At 35.0% G+C, this 16816-nt stretch overlaps 1 protein-coding gene across 1 annotated transcript in view; it reads left to right on the top strand.

Annotated features, from left to right (window-relative positions):
- LOC139044921 (centromere-associated protein E-like) overlaps positions 1 to 16816 on the top strand; it is a 79526-nt gene that overhangs the window by 25038 nt on the left and 37672 nt on the right. The window contains exons 14-24 of the mRNA XM_070506503.1: positions 3302 to 3449; positions 4330 to 4418; positions 5723 to 5890; positions 9944 to 10018; positions 10236 to 10355; positions 11966 to 12088; positions 12171 to 12336; positions 12718 to 12872; positions 14051 to 14365; positions 14478 to 14750; positions 14904 to 15062. Coding sequence (XP_070362604.1) covers positions 3302 to 3449; positions 4330 to 4418; positions 5723 to 5890; positions 9944 to 10018; positions 10236 to 10355; positions 11966 to 12088; positions 12171 to 12336; positions 12718 to 12872; positions 14051 to 14365; positions 14478 to 14750; positions 14904 to 15062 — 1791 coding nt within the window. The remainder of the gene's footprint in view (positions 1 to 3301; positions 3450 to 4329; positions 4419 to 5722; positions 5891 to 9943; positions 10019 to 10235; positions 10356 to 11965; positions 12089 to 12170; positions 12337 to 12717; positions 12873 to 14050; positions 14366 to 14477; positions 14751 to 14903; positions 15063 to 16816) is intronic.

Below are 16816 nucleotides of genomic sequence, written 5' to 3'. Positions count from 1 at the left end.
AGAGTATGTGGTAATATTTTCTATTTAATGAAACAGAAATAGTAATCTCAGGAAAATTTATCTAGACTATAAATCAACATAGTAATCAAAATTATGGCTTCCAGTCTGTGTGCTTTTGTTTTTACCAGAGTAGGGGTTTATTTATCCAGCAGATGTTTTGGGGAGTGATAGTGTCATGGTTAAGAGAATGGCCTCTGGAGCTGGACTTTCTGGATTTGAATCCCAGTTCTGTCAATTCCTAACTCTCGACCTTGGGCCCTTTCTTAAATACTTTTTGCTGCAGTTTCCTTATCTGTGAGAAAGCTTGATCCTCACCTCATAGGACTGATGTGACAATTAAGTGAAGTGATATATAGAATGTGCTTAACACTATACTCTCCATACAGCAAATCCTCAATAAGTGTATGCTGTTAAGATTATTATTAATAGACGCTACCTTTAAGTCCACCATACCAGGTAAATGGAAGGCATCAAAACCATCTGTTGGCTCAGCCATGAGTAGGAAACAGCCCAAGGAAAGGGGTAGGGAAAAGTATGCCGGTTAGACATCTACATGTACAAAAGCTTGGAGTCGTGAGAAAACATATTTCTTGGACTTAAAATATTCTGGTGGCAGGGGCATTTAAACCACATTGTAGGATTCGAACATTGCATTATGCTAAGGATATGGGAAAGCCTTGTAGGTAACATGATTGGAATTGCTGTTTAGAAAGATGTGGCTACTGTGTACCTACAATTGATTGGGCCTCCACAAGGCTTGTGGCTCTGGAGATGGAAAAAAATGGGTAAATTGGAGAGCTATTTGGGAGACAGACTCGACAGAACTTTGTGATTGTTTCAACATGGGGACATGGAAAGGGAGAAGGAAGCATCTAGAATGACATGCACACATTACTGGGCTTGCTGGATAGCTGGTAGCAGTATTTGTTGAGTTAAGGAACATTGAGTGAAGAGCAGTGGAGCTGTCCAGTGTTTTATTTGGGTCAGCTCTAGTTTAAGGTGTCAGGCAGTTGAAAATGCAAATATATGAAAATCAAGTGAAAGATCTGGGATGGAGATATCAATTTGGGCATTAACTACTGCAAATCCAAATTAAAGTCGTGAGAATGGATGAGCTTGCTCTGGGAGCATGTTGAGAATGAAAAGAACAGAGGGCCAAAGATAAGATCCTCCCAAACAACTTTTTAGGTAAAAGCAAAACAGAGGAATGCCTAAAGGAGCCCAGGTTTAGCTCTAGAGTTAAGAAAGAAACCAGGTGAACGTGGTAAACTAAAAGAAGAGAATGTTGCATAGAGAGGTCACATTCTATGTCAGTGATGTCACGTTCTGCTGAGAAGTTAAATAAGACAAATATAGACTAAAACTTTTTGGATTTAGAAACAAGAAGCTCCTTTGCAAAAACAATTTGAGTTATGTATTGGGAATGAAAGCCACCTTGCAGTAGGCTGAGATGGCCCAAAGGCGTAGGATCTTGAATACAGTAGAAGGGTCTGGCCTTAGATAGAAGGAGAAACACTCCTTCATTATAACAAGGACAGAGGAAAAGGGTAGGAATCAATGCAAGTAATGCTTTTGTAAGTTTAGGCTTGTATTTTCTTTGTGAAATAGGAGGTTTAATTTTTCTTCTGTGGTGGCTGGAGATGGTAGAGACACAGTTTGTAGACCTGCTAAGGGTTTGAAATAGTCTCGCCTTTGTAGGGAATGGAAAAGAAAGCCAACGAGGGGGCAAGGAGTCTTGCCAGGCAGCCTTAAGGGCCCAGGTGATGTTGGTAGCCAGTCTTCTGGCTGTCCACACAGTGTTCAGGAGGCTAATAAAAGCTCAGATGGCAGTGTAATTCATCTGAGTGTACATTGTGATAGGATAGGTGTGGGGAACACAGAATGGGTCTAATAGTTTGAGACCATTGACCCAAAAATGTGATTGAACTGGTGATCTATAGAATCTAAGATGATGGGATGAGAGCCCAAAGGTAGCTGGCAGAAAGAAAACAGTGGATCAAGAGACTAGATGTCCCTCTTAAGCTAACTAGCTATAATGGGATTAACTGAATCACTGGGGTGGAAGGAGTTCTAGGTTTATGAGTTTCAGATGACAGGGTCCAGTGGCTTTGGGAGCGAATGGAGTTGAGCTGAAGGTCATGGGAATCAAGGATTTATATATGAATGTGCTTTTGCAGAGCAGGCTGTGGAAAGGGCTGGCCATTTCAAGCAGAAGCCATATATTCTGGGGACAACAGATAATCTTGACAGGCAACGCAGTGGAATGGGTGGTGGATAAGGTCTGAAGTTACAAGCATGGGCTCAGCCACCAATTGGCTGTATGACTGTACACAACTCATGTAAACTTTTTGGACACTCAGGCATCTATAAAGTGGATGTAGTAAGAGAGGATTGTTGAGAGGATCAAAAAAGATGAGATAATGCTTGTTCTAGTAAAGGGACAAGAGAGGAATATACCTGTAAAATATGGAAAAACACTTAGGCGGTGGTCAGAGAAAGAGAAAGCAGTAAAGCCAAGTGAGTGATGAGGACAGCTAGCTGGGTGGGACAAGAACCAGGAGACAGAGGTATCCCAGGAGGGATGAGGAAGAAGTAGAGAGACGAGGAAGAAGAGAACATAGAAACTAAAAGAAAATGTTGGCTAGAGAGAAGGAAGGAGTGAAGGGTTTGTTTTTGAAAAAATCAAAAGCAGAAAACAGAGGCTTGAGCATTCTTAAAGCCCAGTGGAAGAAGGTAGTGAAGACGACAGATGAACAGATACCTGAGGGAACAGAGTCCCAAGGGAGAACGGAAGGAACAAGATTAGGAGCGCTGGTTGGATCGTGAGCTTTATAAACTGGCAAAGAATTGGCATGGGAATGGCCCTGTGGAAGATTTACTTGCTGAGGGAAGTTCAAATGGGCTGCCTGTCTGTTCCTTCCCAGTTAAGGCTGGGTTCCCAGAAGTGCTTTTGGTCACTATGTTGGTGGCTGTGCTGTCTTCTGTAACACCAGATTACTTGAAGGATTGATACTTAACTAATTCCTTTCAGTAAATTTGCAGAAATTCTTGTAAGTAAGCCTTCAAATACAAAATGAAATTTAAATAATAGTTTCATCAAATTTATTATGAAGTTAACACTAATTTGAAAAGTTTGAATATGTTTTCTTATCTCAGGATGTCCTTAGACTGATAAGATATTAAACTAGGCTGAATAAGAATTCTACCAAGTCAATGGTTGTTAAAAATGGAAACTAGTTCCCTTGTTTTATGATGTTTGAGCCAGATGTGTGTGAGGTAATTTTGATTTCTTCTTCTTTAGGCTAAAGAAAAACGAAGAGTCACTTGGTGTGTTGGCAAAATTAACAAAATGAAGGATTCAAACTATGTAAATGAGTTTAATGTACCAGAGAATGTAACAACAAAGACACATAAGTCTGCTCTAACTTTAGGAGGAGAAATTGATGAATGTGAGTTCTTCTTCAACTACTTTTAATTATAAAAGTATCCCTATAAAGAGAGACTTTATTTATAACTCAGTTAATGTGATAAACACAGTTAAATAAAATGTATGTATTTTAGATGTGATTACGATGATAAAAATAAGTAATTTTAAGAAAGTGAACATTGATGAAGTTCTCTATTTTTTCCAGATCTCTTAAGAATGATGTGCTGTAGTTGAAACATTTGAGACAGATATTTTTATTTTTTGTTTTTGTTTTAATCACTGCTCATTAAGTTAGTACCCATATAATGTCTGGCTTAAACTTTGCTAATCTTGAAAGGGTAGCATTTACACAGGAATCTGTTGCAAAGTTTGTCTCTAACATTATAAGTATTTTTTAGGGGCATTTAAAAATCTGCTTACAATGATTAAATCTCAAATTTAGAATTTGTCCTTTTAACCTATACAGTCGCACGTTGATTAATGATGGGACGTGTTCTGAGAAGTGCATCTTTAGGCAATTTTGTTGTTGTGTGAACATCACAGAGTGCACTTACACAAACCTAGGTGGTACAGCCTGCTACACACCTGGGCTCTGTGGTACTAATCTTGTGGGACGCCTGTTGTATATGCAGTCCGTCCTTGACTGAAACGTCCTTATGCCGTGCATGAATGTGTTGTACTAAGGATCCTACATTTTATCACTAATTCTAACCAGTGATCTTAATTCGCACGAGAATATAAATGATCACATCTGTTTATATATTCTTGGCATTCATACTGTGAGCACATATTAACTAATTTGAGCTTATTACCTCAGATCAGAATTTTTTTAATCTTTAATTTGAGTTTTAGGAAACTTAATAACATGTTTATGGATAAATTTCTTTTCCCCCTAATTATAGCTCTCTATTCAGAGTCTGATATTTTCAGTAACACTCTTGATACATTAACTGAGACAGAGTGGAATCCAGCAACAAAACTACTAAGTCAGGTAACTTAAATGTATTTTACAGAACATTATCCTTTTACTCTTCTTTAAATTCATTTGTTATTGATGTTTGCTGTTGTGGCACATTTCTAGCTCTGACTGTTTCAGTAGTAGTTGAGGTTCTTATTAAGGCTTCCCCAACTTGTTACACTCCTCGTTGGTAACTGTGGCATACAGAGAGAGGCTAAACATTTCCTAAAGTATGGTAATAGGTAAACCTTTGCTTCTAGTTTTTACCAGCAGATCTTGGTATCTATGATTTTTTGGTAAGTTTCTGTTTTGCCTTGGGCCATCCCTTGAAGGTAAAAAGGGCTGATTTTAAAAGTATCAAAATTCTCAGGCATAAAGTAGAATGGTGTATCAGGGAAGGGTAATATTGCCAAATAATGCTGAAAAATGAAAGTAAATAAAATTATATAGTCTTATGAAAACTTTAAGAAATAAGGAATACTGTAGTGAATACTTTAGTAAGTTTAGATTCCATGTTTGCTTTCTAGGCTGCTAATATTCAAAGAAATATAACATAGTCATATAAATGTATTTGTTAAAGAAAATTTCATTTTAATTTTGAAATAAAATTGCAGTGATTCTTGGGAATTGTTATTATCATTAGCTAACCATTATAATTAGTTGTAATGGTTCTTATAATTAATTATTATGGGGAATTATATGCTTTTGTGTCCCTAAAACACTCTGGAAGGTTTGTTGTTTTTTTCAAATCCCTAGTGTTGGTTTAGTTTCTTTTAACTCATGGCTTACTCTTCCTCATGATGGAACAGAAAGCAGAAACAGGCCTCTGCTCAGCACGGTGAGGCCTGGCAGCCGTTGGAGTTTTAGAAGTCAATAAATAATGGCTCCGTGTCACTTCCTAAATTCAGAGCTGTCTGAGAAATTAAACAGGAGTCAAGCAGGTGGAGAATTACATTATTAGCTTTATTACCAAGGAGCTTAAGGATCTGTGGTCAGATGACTTCCCATTATGTGCCCTACTCCTACTCCCGACTGAATTTTAAGTCAGGCACAGGCAGAGCATTTGTTTATATGATCTTTCTTTCTTTCTTTCTTTCTTTTTTAATTCTATCTCTTTGAAAATAGTCTTCCTCTATTCTATGTTAGCTAGTTTACCAAAAGGCAGACCTTCTGTTATGCTGTGGATCAAGCTAGACCATTGGGAAGATATTGGAGAATGGCCCAAACTACCAAATGATTCAAGGTTAAATGAATTATTTGACTAATCCAGATTTTAGTTAACAAAACAAAGAACTTGAATCCTCTCTGACTTGAAAATCTGGTTTTGTTTATAATAGGAAAACTTAGAAAGTGAGTTGAATTCACTTCGTGCTAACTATGATAGTCTGGTACTAGACTATGAACAACTAAGAAGAGAAAATGAAGAAATGGAATCGAAATTAAAAGAAAAGAATGGTTTGCATGAATTTGAGGCTCTAGAAAGAAAAGCAGAAAAAGATCAAGAGGTAAAAGATGAAAAGATGTGGAAACACAAAACTAAACTAAAACTACACTTTGTGTGTGTGTGAGGAAGATTGGCCCTGAGCTAACATCTGCTGCTAATCTTCCTCTTTTTTTTGCTTGAGGAAGATTGTCCCTGAGCTAACATCTGTGCTGGTCTCCCTCTATTTTGTATGTGGGACACCATCACAGCATGGCTTGATGAGTGCTATGTAGGTCTGCACCTGGCATCCAAACCCATGGAGTGCACAAACTTAACCACTACACCACCAGGCTGGACCCTAAAACCACACTTTTAAAAGTATCATTTTCTTAAAGATGTTTATTTCTAAGGTTGATATATTGAAAACCCAACCATTTTCCATTTGTACACACAATTTAGAGAATTTAAGAAATAATCAGTTCATTTATATTGCTTTAAAAATAGTTAAATCATAATTGTTTCACTTGTGCTTGTGTGCAAGAAGAGGAAGGAATCAAAAACATCTTTGAGCAGGTTTGGTGAATCTGCCTATTGATGAATTAATCTTGAAGAAATTATTTCCTGATAATTTGTATGTTATCAATACTTTATTGAGTATACCAGAATTGCTGCCTAGAGCATAGCTGTTTCCTTCTGAGACCAATATGAATTTTAATATCTAGTGAATGTTTTATGTATGGATACTACATATTAATGGACTTCATTTTCTTTAGAAAGTATGTACCTAAGTAGTTAGAACATTATTAGAATAGCTGGGAAAGCTGATTTTGCATGTTTCTTTTTCCATAAGAGAGTTATTGTAAAAATTAGTATAACTAATATGAAGTAGTTTTAATGGAATTTTTAGAAATGAAACAGATTAGTTAAATTTTCTCAGTGTATAATGTTAGGCTACATGTTAAGAGAACCTAATCCCCAAATCATCAGACTTTGGAGACAGAAATTGTCCAAAAGATTCAAGAGATTTCTTAGTGCAGAGAGTCGTTAACTTAGAGTTTATAGACACGATGAAATTATTTTGCAGAAGTTTTGAACTCACTCATTTTTTGGGAACGAGAATCCATAGCTGTTATCATACTTGTGAAGTGATCTGTGATTCCCTCCAAAATTAAGAGCCAGTGTTTGGTGTGGTTAAAGTATGAGTTAATTTGCAGCTGCTTCTCAGATTTCTGTATGAATAGCCCAAAGGGACACAATCATTTTTCCTCTGTGTCATTGTTTAGTTTCTCACCCTCTTTTCCTTTTTAAAAGGAAAAAAGAATCCTGTGCCAAATATGTTATTTCCATTCTACCTACAAATTAGTTAATCCTACATTTCATAGGTATTATATCCTAAGACGCAAAAGTTTGTAAGTTCTCCAGAGTTTCATTTTACCTTTTTTAATATTCTCATATTGACAAAATGCAAAATGTCATGAAAAAAACAGTGGACTTCAGTCAGTAAAACTGGATTTTATTGAGAGGAGGTGGTCTGGCGTCATGGTTAAGAACAGGTTCTCTGGGGCCAGACTCCATGGATTTAAGCCCCAGTTTTGCTGCTCCCGACCTCACTGCGGATTCAAGCCTGGCACGCATTATTGACAAGGCCTTGAGCAAGCACCGAATTTCATAGGGCTTCCTTCCTGCGCGTCTCCACCCCTGAGGTTAGATCAGGTGCTTGCCAAGGCCCCTTCAAACTCCAAAATTTCATCTAAGTTTTTGTGTATTTCTTATTATAAATAATATGACGTAAAATTAACTTCGGGCATAAGTGTAGCAGTAATTTCTCTAATTTTTTATTACGTCATTTATATGTTCAATTAGTAAAAACTGAAGCTCACTGAATTGTCACACTCAAAAAGATTACAAAATAACAGAATGTATGACTTGAATCTCACATCTGGATTTTTTTTTCTTTTTTAACCACAGTCAAAGGGGAAAATAATCCTATTCTCTTCAGTTTTTCTTGGACATAAATTGAAATTCTAGGTTCTGTAAGGTAACATAAAAGATTAAGTAATAAAAACTTATTCTTTTCAAAGACAGTTTTACAATATCCATTCCATTTTAAACTGAAAATATTGTAAGTTTATGTGTATGCAGTAAAATATGTTCCAAAACATATATTTTGGGGAAAAGTTTAACCAAAAAAGAGTAAAAGTCAAATTATGGCTTTAGGACCTATGTCATTGCTCTGGTTTGCCAAAGGGTTTCACCAAAAATCACCAAAGCTGTGGATAATTCTCAAGTGGGAATATCATAATATAGGATGTTTAAATAGTGATTTTAGAGGGAGAAATAAGGTCAGTATCATCAAGCTCAGGGAACAAGAGAAATTTCAGTCCTGCTGCTTAAGAAAACAATGCAGATTTCAGCTCTAAGTTTCAGCAGGTGAAATGAAATACTTAAGTTCTTAAGACAAAAACTTGATTTATTTAATTTTATAATTTTCACAACTTGGAGATTTTTGTCTTAAGAACTTAAGTATTTCATTTCACCTGCGGAAAATTACAGCTGAAATCTACATTGTTTTCTTAAGCAGCAACAGATTAACTTTTGATCGTATTGTACACTTTATGCTCAGCATCTTAAACAATATGTTATTGGAAGGTTACACTCAGATCTTTACAAAAGTTGCTTCATCTTTTTCTGTTTATGAGAACCAATACTTCAAATGAAGTGCTATTTCAAATGAGAAGTGGGAGAATTTTTCCTTCTAAATCTTTATTTTCTAAATATTTTCCAAAATTAAGAATGATCATTTAGTTCTTTCTTTTTGGTAAATGTGCTTTTCTTGCACAAAAATTAGAAATAGGCAGTTTTCTTGCACGAAAGTTAGAAACAGAGAAGAAGAGGTAAAAGATGAAGCCAGTTTAAATTACAACCTATACAAATGTCTAAAACTTTGCCAAACAATTGGGCAGCCACTCACCACATGTGGCAGCTGGGCACTTGAATTGGGGCCAGTCTGAATTGACTTCAGTATGAAAAAAGAATGTAAAATATTTCATTTTTTTTATATTGATTACATGAAGAAATGACAATATTTTGGATATATTAGGTTAAATAAAATGTATTATTAAAATTAATTCTACCTGTTTTATTTTTTAATGTGGCTACTAGTAAATTTTAAATTACAAATTTGGCTCACATTATATTTCTGTTGGATGATACTGCCCTAAAATAAGAACGTCAACACTAGTCTGAAATCTGAAACTAGTTTAGGATGGAAACAGCCAGTCACTTGCATTCTACTAGAATTTGCTTTTACTCTTTAAGGACTCATCTGATTATTAAGATTAAATAATTCTAAAGAAAAATATGTTTATCTTAGGAAATTGTAGTTTACTTGTTTTGAACACAAAAGTTTATGGTACTGAGATAGTTAATGCTATAGCTATTTTGATAGAAAGGAAACTTTAATAGAAATACTTATATCTTTAAGTATTCTTTATACTTTTAGACAGTTGGACAATGTAAAGCGATAACATCATCTTTCCAATATTCCCTGTGGAATAAACCAACAGGGTAGATAGTTGGTAATGCTGTGCATACCTCTGTAGCTTTGGTGAGCACCACATGGAACCAGCCTAATCCAAACCTGCATTCCAGATCACAACGCATTAACAAGCACGCCAGTGTAAAGCTAAATGGCTAATTCATGGGAAGAAAAAATCTTACGGGGTAAATACATTTATGCATTTAACTTACCCAAAACAAAAATCTATTCAGAGAATGTTTTTTAAAAGTTTGATTACAGTTCATCTCCTCCAAGTGATGCCTACTAATGTACTTTTGATGTTATTGTAACTTTATTAACAGATGATGTAACTGTTATTTGGGTTATGCCGAGGTTTTCTTCTTTGTTTTGTGGGGTTTTGGGATTTTTCGTTTGGTTAGTTGGGTTTGGTCTTTTGGGAGAGTTTTTGTATTTTTAAATAATGAGGTGCTCTGCTGCAGTAGCTTGAACAGTTATCTCTCAGCCCTTCTTACTGTGTTAGGTGATTCTGAAGCAGTGAATGAATGCTGTCTTTTTTTTTTTTTTGCTCTGTTTAACTATTGGTTTGCTCTGTTGCCTGTTCAGATGCTCTTACAGATGCAACTAATTCATGAAATTTCCAACTTAAAGAATTTAGTTAAGCATGCAGAAGTGTATAATCAAGATCTTGAGGTGAGCTTTTATGTTGATATTTCTGTTGATAAGGGACTAGAGCTATAAAATATACATCATATGTAATTGAACATGATTTCAGAAAAGAGAAGGAATTATATTTTTTAAGTATCAACTTTTAAATTTTACTGTCTAAACTATTAAATGTAAATTCTTTTTAATCCCTTAGAATTTAGATCCAATTAAATTGTGTTTCACTCTCCTTTGATTCTTTTAGAATGAACTAAGTTCAAAAGTAGAGCTGCTTAGAGAAAAGGAAGACCAGATTAAAAAGCTACAGAAATACATAGACACTCAAAAATCAGAAAATGTGAACATGGACTTGTCATACTCATCGGTAAAAATCAGGTTTATTTTGTTGTGTAATCATGTTGGCATTTATAGTGTACCATCACCATCATCATAGCAAATGCTTACGTTGAGCCTACTGTGTGCCGAGCATTGTTGTAGTTGTTTTACATTTAGTATTTTATTTAATCCTATCAGTAACCCTATGGGAAAGGGACTGTTGGTATCATTGCCATTCTACAGATAAAGAATCGCTCAGAGAGTTGAGGACATCATTCTTTGAGTGCATGTAAGTAAGTTAGGAGTGAGCTTCCATTAAAAACCAGTAATTCAAAAAACATTTTAATTTTTTTCAATTGTTTTATACAAATGCATGAAGAAGTATGTAGTTGATCTCAGCCAAGATATCAGATCTTGGCATTAAGTAACATTTGAATCTCATGGTGAAATTGTTAAATTTTTTTATTTGCTTTCAATCCACCTGATTACTTCAAGAAAGTATCTGTTTGATTCTAGTTTTTAACACCCTTTTTTAAAAGGCAACAGTTTCTAGCTAGAATTTTTTTCTTTTTTTAAAGATTGGCACTTGAGCTCACATCTGTTGCCACTCGTCGTCATCATTTTTTTTTCTTCTTCTTCTCCCCAAAGCCCCCTAGTACATAGTTGTATGTTCTAGTTGTGGGTCCTTCTGTCTGTGGCATGTGTGATGCTGCCTCAGCATGGCCTGATGAGTGATGCCATGTCCGCACCCAGGGTCCGAACCAGCAAAACCCCGGGCCACTGAAGTGGAGCTCGTGAACTTAACCACTCGGCCACGGGGCTGTCCACTAGCTAGAATTTTTTTAATCTTAGTTTCTGTTGTTCTTTTGTTTTCATTTGAACTTGTCAGAGTACTTTTTGTTACCTTCTATTAATCACAAATGATTCTTTTTAAAAGTGTTGTTACTGTTTGGAGGCCCTGGGAAGAAAGGTACTTTCATATAATCGAGTGTCTACTGACAGAGTGGCAAGCAGAATTGCCCACTTTTTAAAAGTTGTTCTTTATTTCTTTCTCTTTATTCATTCATTCATTCATTCATGCATTAATGTTTTCCCAAGGACATATGGTTGAATTCATGTCAGCTAAAGTCATGTTAAAATGCTACTTCTCTTTAAAAATGACACAGTGGATCTTTTTATGTATTTATCAGTTATATTTTCTCTTCTGTGAGTTGCCTGTTCGTATCTTTTCTCTCTTTTTCTTTTGGATTGTTTGTCTTTTTTTTTTCAGTTTGTGATTTAATATTCTTAATTTTAACTATTAATTGCTCACCTGTCATGTTTTGGAGAGAATAATTTAAAAATACGTAGGAAACTTTAACAGGCTAGCTGAGCAACAATTGTGTTAATCTTTTTTAAACAATAACAGATTTCTTAAATTACAGTACTTCTATATATATAGTGCTTTTATAATTTGGAAAAAGATAACCAGAATTTTTAAAAATATTTTTATTTTCGAAAATGTCATTTCTTTTCATCTATCCTAAAAAAAATTTGGTGATTAACGTATTTTCACCATTTTTGATTTGTTAGGAATGACATCTGTGTGTGTGTTCTCTAAAGTCTTTTCCAACTCTAAGAAAGTTAGCTTTCAGGAAATCCTTTTTGTTGTGTGTATAGGAAAACATTCAAGACCTCAAACAGATGAAACAGACTCTGTTCGATGCTGAGGCTGTAGCCCTCGATGCCAAGAGAGAAGCAGCCTGTCTCAGGAGTGAAAATCTGGAGCTGAAAGAGAAAATGGTAAGTGATTTTTGTTATATTTATAATAAAGCAGTTGTAATGATCACTACATTTTTGTGAATTTGTATTGTTTCTCTCATAGAAAGAACTTGCAAGTGCATGCAAGCAAATGGAAAATGATATTCAGTTATATCAAAGGCAGTTGGAGGCAAAGAAGAAAATGCAAGTTGATCTGGAGAAAGAATTACAATCTTCTTTTAATGAAATAGCAAAACTCACCTGCCTTATAGATGGAAAAGTTCCAAAAGGTATTTTATAATTTCAGACTTACCTCTTTGCAAATCCAACTGCCTAAAGGATTTTGCACCTCCATTCCAATGATTAAAAGTCCATTGTTCTCTGATGTTTGTAAGTAGCCTAATATTAAATTTCAATATCATTTGGTGTCAGTATTTATAAGTGTTTCCATGGACTTCAAATTATAAAGGTTTAAGAATTATTTTTCAAATGAATTGGACCCGATCTTGAAAAAGGCGATTCAAGAACTTTTAACAATTGGATTACCTGTTGACCAACACTGGTTCTTTCTTTAATAAATTTTATATAATCTGATTAAGTAATCTAAGTTTGTATGTAATTTAAATTGTCCCAATAACTGCAAACTGTTTAATTTACCAAAAATATCCTAGATTTGCTCTGTAATTTGGAATCAGGAAGAAAGATTACTGATCTCCAGAAAGAACTGAATAAAGAAGTTGAAGAAAATGAAGCTTTGCATAAAGAAGTTAATTTGCTCTCAGAGTTGAAATCTTTACCCTCAGAAGTAGAAATGCTAAGGAAAGAGGTAAATATGTTTTTAAGCAAATAACTCTTACTTTGAAATAAAAACCCTTGCAATATTGCCTTAAATATTTTGCCATAGTTTGTTTTAAAGTAACAGTGAAGAGACTGTAAACATTTGACCCTGCTTGTTAGGAACATTTTCAAAGAATATGTAACAGTATACTTAGTAATGAGATCCATGTAGGGGCCATTTCTATAGTCCTCAGATGTAGTGCTTTTCAACAGAGATTGATGGCCCACCCTTAGTCTTTATCTTTTTTGGTGCTGTTGCTGTGGTCATATCACTATGTTGAATAAAGGAGAGTAAGGAGGTAAAGAGGGTGGCATTGATGAAGTTTTAGAGGTTGACGTAAATATTGCAGCCTAGTGAGCAATTCCGGAAACCTTCTGCCAGCCTTTCCTTTTTCTGCCTTTCTGAAAGAAATAAAAAGGACAAGAATTTGAGTACTTACTACATGGTGAGCATCATGCTAAACAACTTTAGCAACGTTATTTAGTCATCCTAAAAACTCTTTAAAGTACATGCTGTTTTTTAGCCCAACACATAGTTATGGATCTAAAAGCTGAGTTACACAGACCTGCCTCCTACCCTGAGCCTGTGGTTACAAGAGCTCTACTGTCTCGCTCCCTCTCCTTTGTCTCAACTTTGGCTCTCCTCTCTTTTTCCCACTTCCTTCTCCTTTATCTTTCACAATGATTAAACTATTTATAAGCTGGATATTGTTGGTTTAAATTAATTACTTAAATAATAGTTTAAATTTAAGTTATTTAAAATTTAAATTATTCATGGATTAAGTTTTTGGAAATCTGAGCTGCATTCAAAGCCTTTAGAAAGAAAATAATAAGTCAAATTCTAAGAAAAACCATAAGATGCCTGAAACACCATAAAGTTAGAAAACACTTTAGAATGATAGATAAGGAAATAAAGACATCCTAATTAAGTGTTTCTTCTCCACTCAATCCTTACTAGAACCCAAACAAAACTTTGATGGTAAAGTTAAGCAGGATAATATATTGTTATAAAGATGTGACAATAAAAATATTACCTTTCCTCAGTCAAATCTGTGCTTAATTTCAATGTCTTTTTTCTTTTTTGCAGATAAAGCTTTTCTTTTCCTGATAACTGCTGTAGTGGATCTTATATTGCTAACATAGCTAAATTTTATTTCTTTTCCGTAGATAAATGACAAATCTGAAGAGCTCTGTAAAATAACATCAGAAAAAGACAAATTGTTTTCTGAAGTAGTTCATAAAGAGAGTAGAATTCAAGATTTACTTGAAGAAGTTGGGAAAACTAAAAGTGACCTAGCAGCTAGCCAGTTGAATTATAAAAGAACTGATCAAGAATTCCAAGATTTTAAAAATCAACATGTTGAAACTGAGCAAAAGTATAAGATGGTCCTTGAGGAGAATGCAAGAATGAGTCAGAACATAGGAAATCTCTCTAAAGAAGCTCAAACACTTGGTTTAAGCTTGGATGCTTTGAACATGGAGGTTGGTACAACACACCCTCTATGGAAATGGTCTTTAGTTTTCTGGGGTTTGGCTTCTATATAGATGCCACAGAATGCTCTGCTTCTCACAGTAACTTTTTCTTATTTTAAAGCTTTCTTACAAAACCCAGGAACTTCAGCAGAAAACAGCTGAGAGTCAAGAAAGGTTAAATGAAGTGAAAGAGCTGAAGCAACAATTAGAAAGTAGAGATTCTAGGCTGCAAACTGTCGAAAGGGAGAAAGCACTGATTACTGAGAAACTTCAACAAACCTTAGCAGAAGTAAGAACCTTAACCCAAGAAAAAGATGGCCTGAAACAGCTCCAAGAGAGCCTGCAGATTGAGAGGGACCAGCTCAGAAGTGACATTCAGGACACCGTGACCATGGTGAGGCTTTGACAGAGTAAACTGAAAACTCAGAGCCTCTTCAAGACATTCAGGAGCCATCAGTTATTATTTATGATCAAGCAGTAACTATAAAGTTATTTTCATTGTTTCACATTATTCTAATTGAAATTGTGTTCCCTTTCTCTGACAAAGAACATAGATACCCAAGAACAATTACGAAATGCTCTTGAGTCTTTAAAACAACACCAAGAAACAGTTAACACACTGAAAATGAAAATTTCTGAGGAAACTTCCAGGAATTTGCGTATAGAGGAAAACATAGGAGAAAATTCGGATGAATTTCAGGAAAAGGTAAAGGGTATTTCTGTTCGAGTTTTCATATACTATATGTGAGCTTTCTCCTTAACTTCAGACACTTAAGTACATAATGGTGACCTCAATCTTATTGATTATTCACAGTGAATAACTAACAACAGTTTACAAGATTAGCCCTAGTGTCTTTGAAATAACTTCAGATATAACTGCTTACAATCAGTTGGAAAAGGAAAAGGCAAAAATGTTAGTTCAAACTTTGAGCTGATATTTTCCGAGGCCTGGTGTATTTTAAACATCTTTAAAAGCCCCTCTGAATTCTAAGAATGTAAGAAAGATTGAGTGCTTATTATTACTTATGGGTAAAATATTTGTTTTATATCAGATTTTGTGTACTAGTTGAGAGTTCACTATCGATGTGTGTGTCGTGTTCATGTCTGTTTCTAGAGCTGTGCTGTGCTTAAATCTCAGCTTATTCTAGGCAGCATGGTTCGTTTTGTCCTGAAACCTGGGGAGAAGAGCTGCTTTGTTATTTAATTATATACAAGAAAGGCTAGGATGCTAATGATGATTTTTTAAAAGGGAGGTATATTAGTCTGCCATCACAAAATATCATAGACTAAGTAGCTTAAACAACAGAAATTTACTTTTTCCCAGTTGTAGAAGCTAGAGGTCCAAGGTTAAGGAGCTAGAAAATTCAGTTTCTTGTGAGCCCTCTTCCTATCATGCAGATGGCACCTCTCCTCACATGGCCCTTCTGTGTGTGAGCCGAGAGAGCTCTGGTTCTCTTCTGCTTCTGGAGTGGACACCAGTTCTATGGGGTTAGGGCCCCAGCCATATGATCTCATTTAACCCTAATTACTCTCCTTAAAGGCCCTCTCTCCAAATACAGTCATTTTGGGGCTTAGAGCTTCAACATGTGGATTTTGGGAGGACATAATTCAGTCCATAACGGGATTGCCTGTAATTTTATATAACTGATTTATTTACAATGCATTTCTACTTTTCAAAAATGCCTTTTATATGTCAGAATTTTTTATACTATTTTTCATTGTTATTATACTTAATACTATTTAATCCAGAATAATTACTACTGGGAATTTAAAACGTTCACCAATAGGAGAATGGTGAAATAATCTTTCATACATCCATAGCTTGGAGTAGTAGTCATTCATATATATATATATATATATGTATAAATTTATTTTTGTTTGTTTTGTATCTTTAATTGTGGTAAAATATACATAGCATAAAATTTACCATCTTTATCATTTTTAAGCAAACAGTTCAGTAGTGTTAGGTACGTTCACGTTGTTGTGCCACCAATCTCCAGAATTCTTTTTATCTTGTGAAGCTGAAACTCTATACCCACTAAACAATTCCTCATTCCCTCCCTCCTCTAGCCCCTAGCAACCACTTTTCCACTTTCTATCTCTCTTAATTTGGCTACTCTAGGTACCTCACATAAGCGGAATCATGCAGTATGTTGTCTTTTTTTGACTGGCTTATTTCATTTAGCATAGTGTCCTCAAGGTTCCTCTATGTTGCAGCATACATCAGAAATTCCTTCCTTTTTAGGGCTGAATAATATTCCATTGTATGTATATACTACATTTTGTTTAACCATTCACCCATTAATGGGCACTGAAGATTGCTTTCACCTTTTTGCTGTTGGGAATAATGCTGCTATGAACATGGTGTACAAATATCTCTCTGAGACCCTGCTTTCAATTCTTTTGGATGTCAGATTTACTGGATCATGTTTTTTATCTTTTGAGGAACTGTCATACTGT

The sequence above is a fragment of the Equus asinus genome, chromosome 3 (genome assembly GCF_041296235.1).
Source record: "Equus asinus isolate D_3611 breed Donkey chromosome 3, EquAss-T2T_v2, whole genome shotgun sequence".
Lineage (NCBI taxonomy): Eukaryota > Metazoa > Chordata > Mammalia > Perissodactyla > Equidae > Equus > Equus asinus.
The sequence above is the reverse complement of the archived record's forward strand: the minus strand, read 5'-3'. Positions and strand labels throughout refer to the sequence as shown.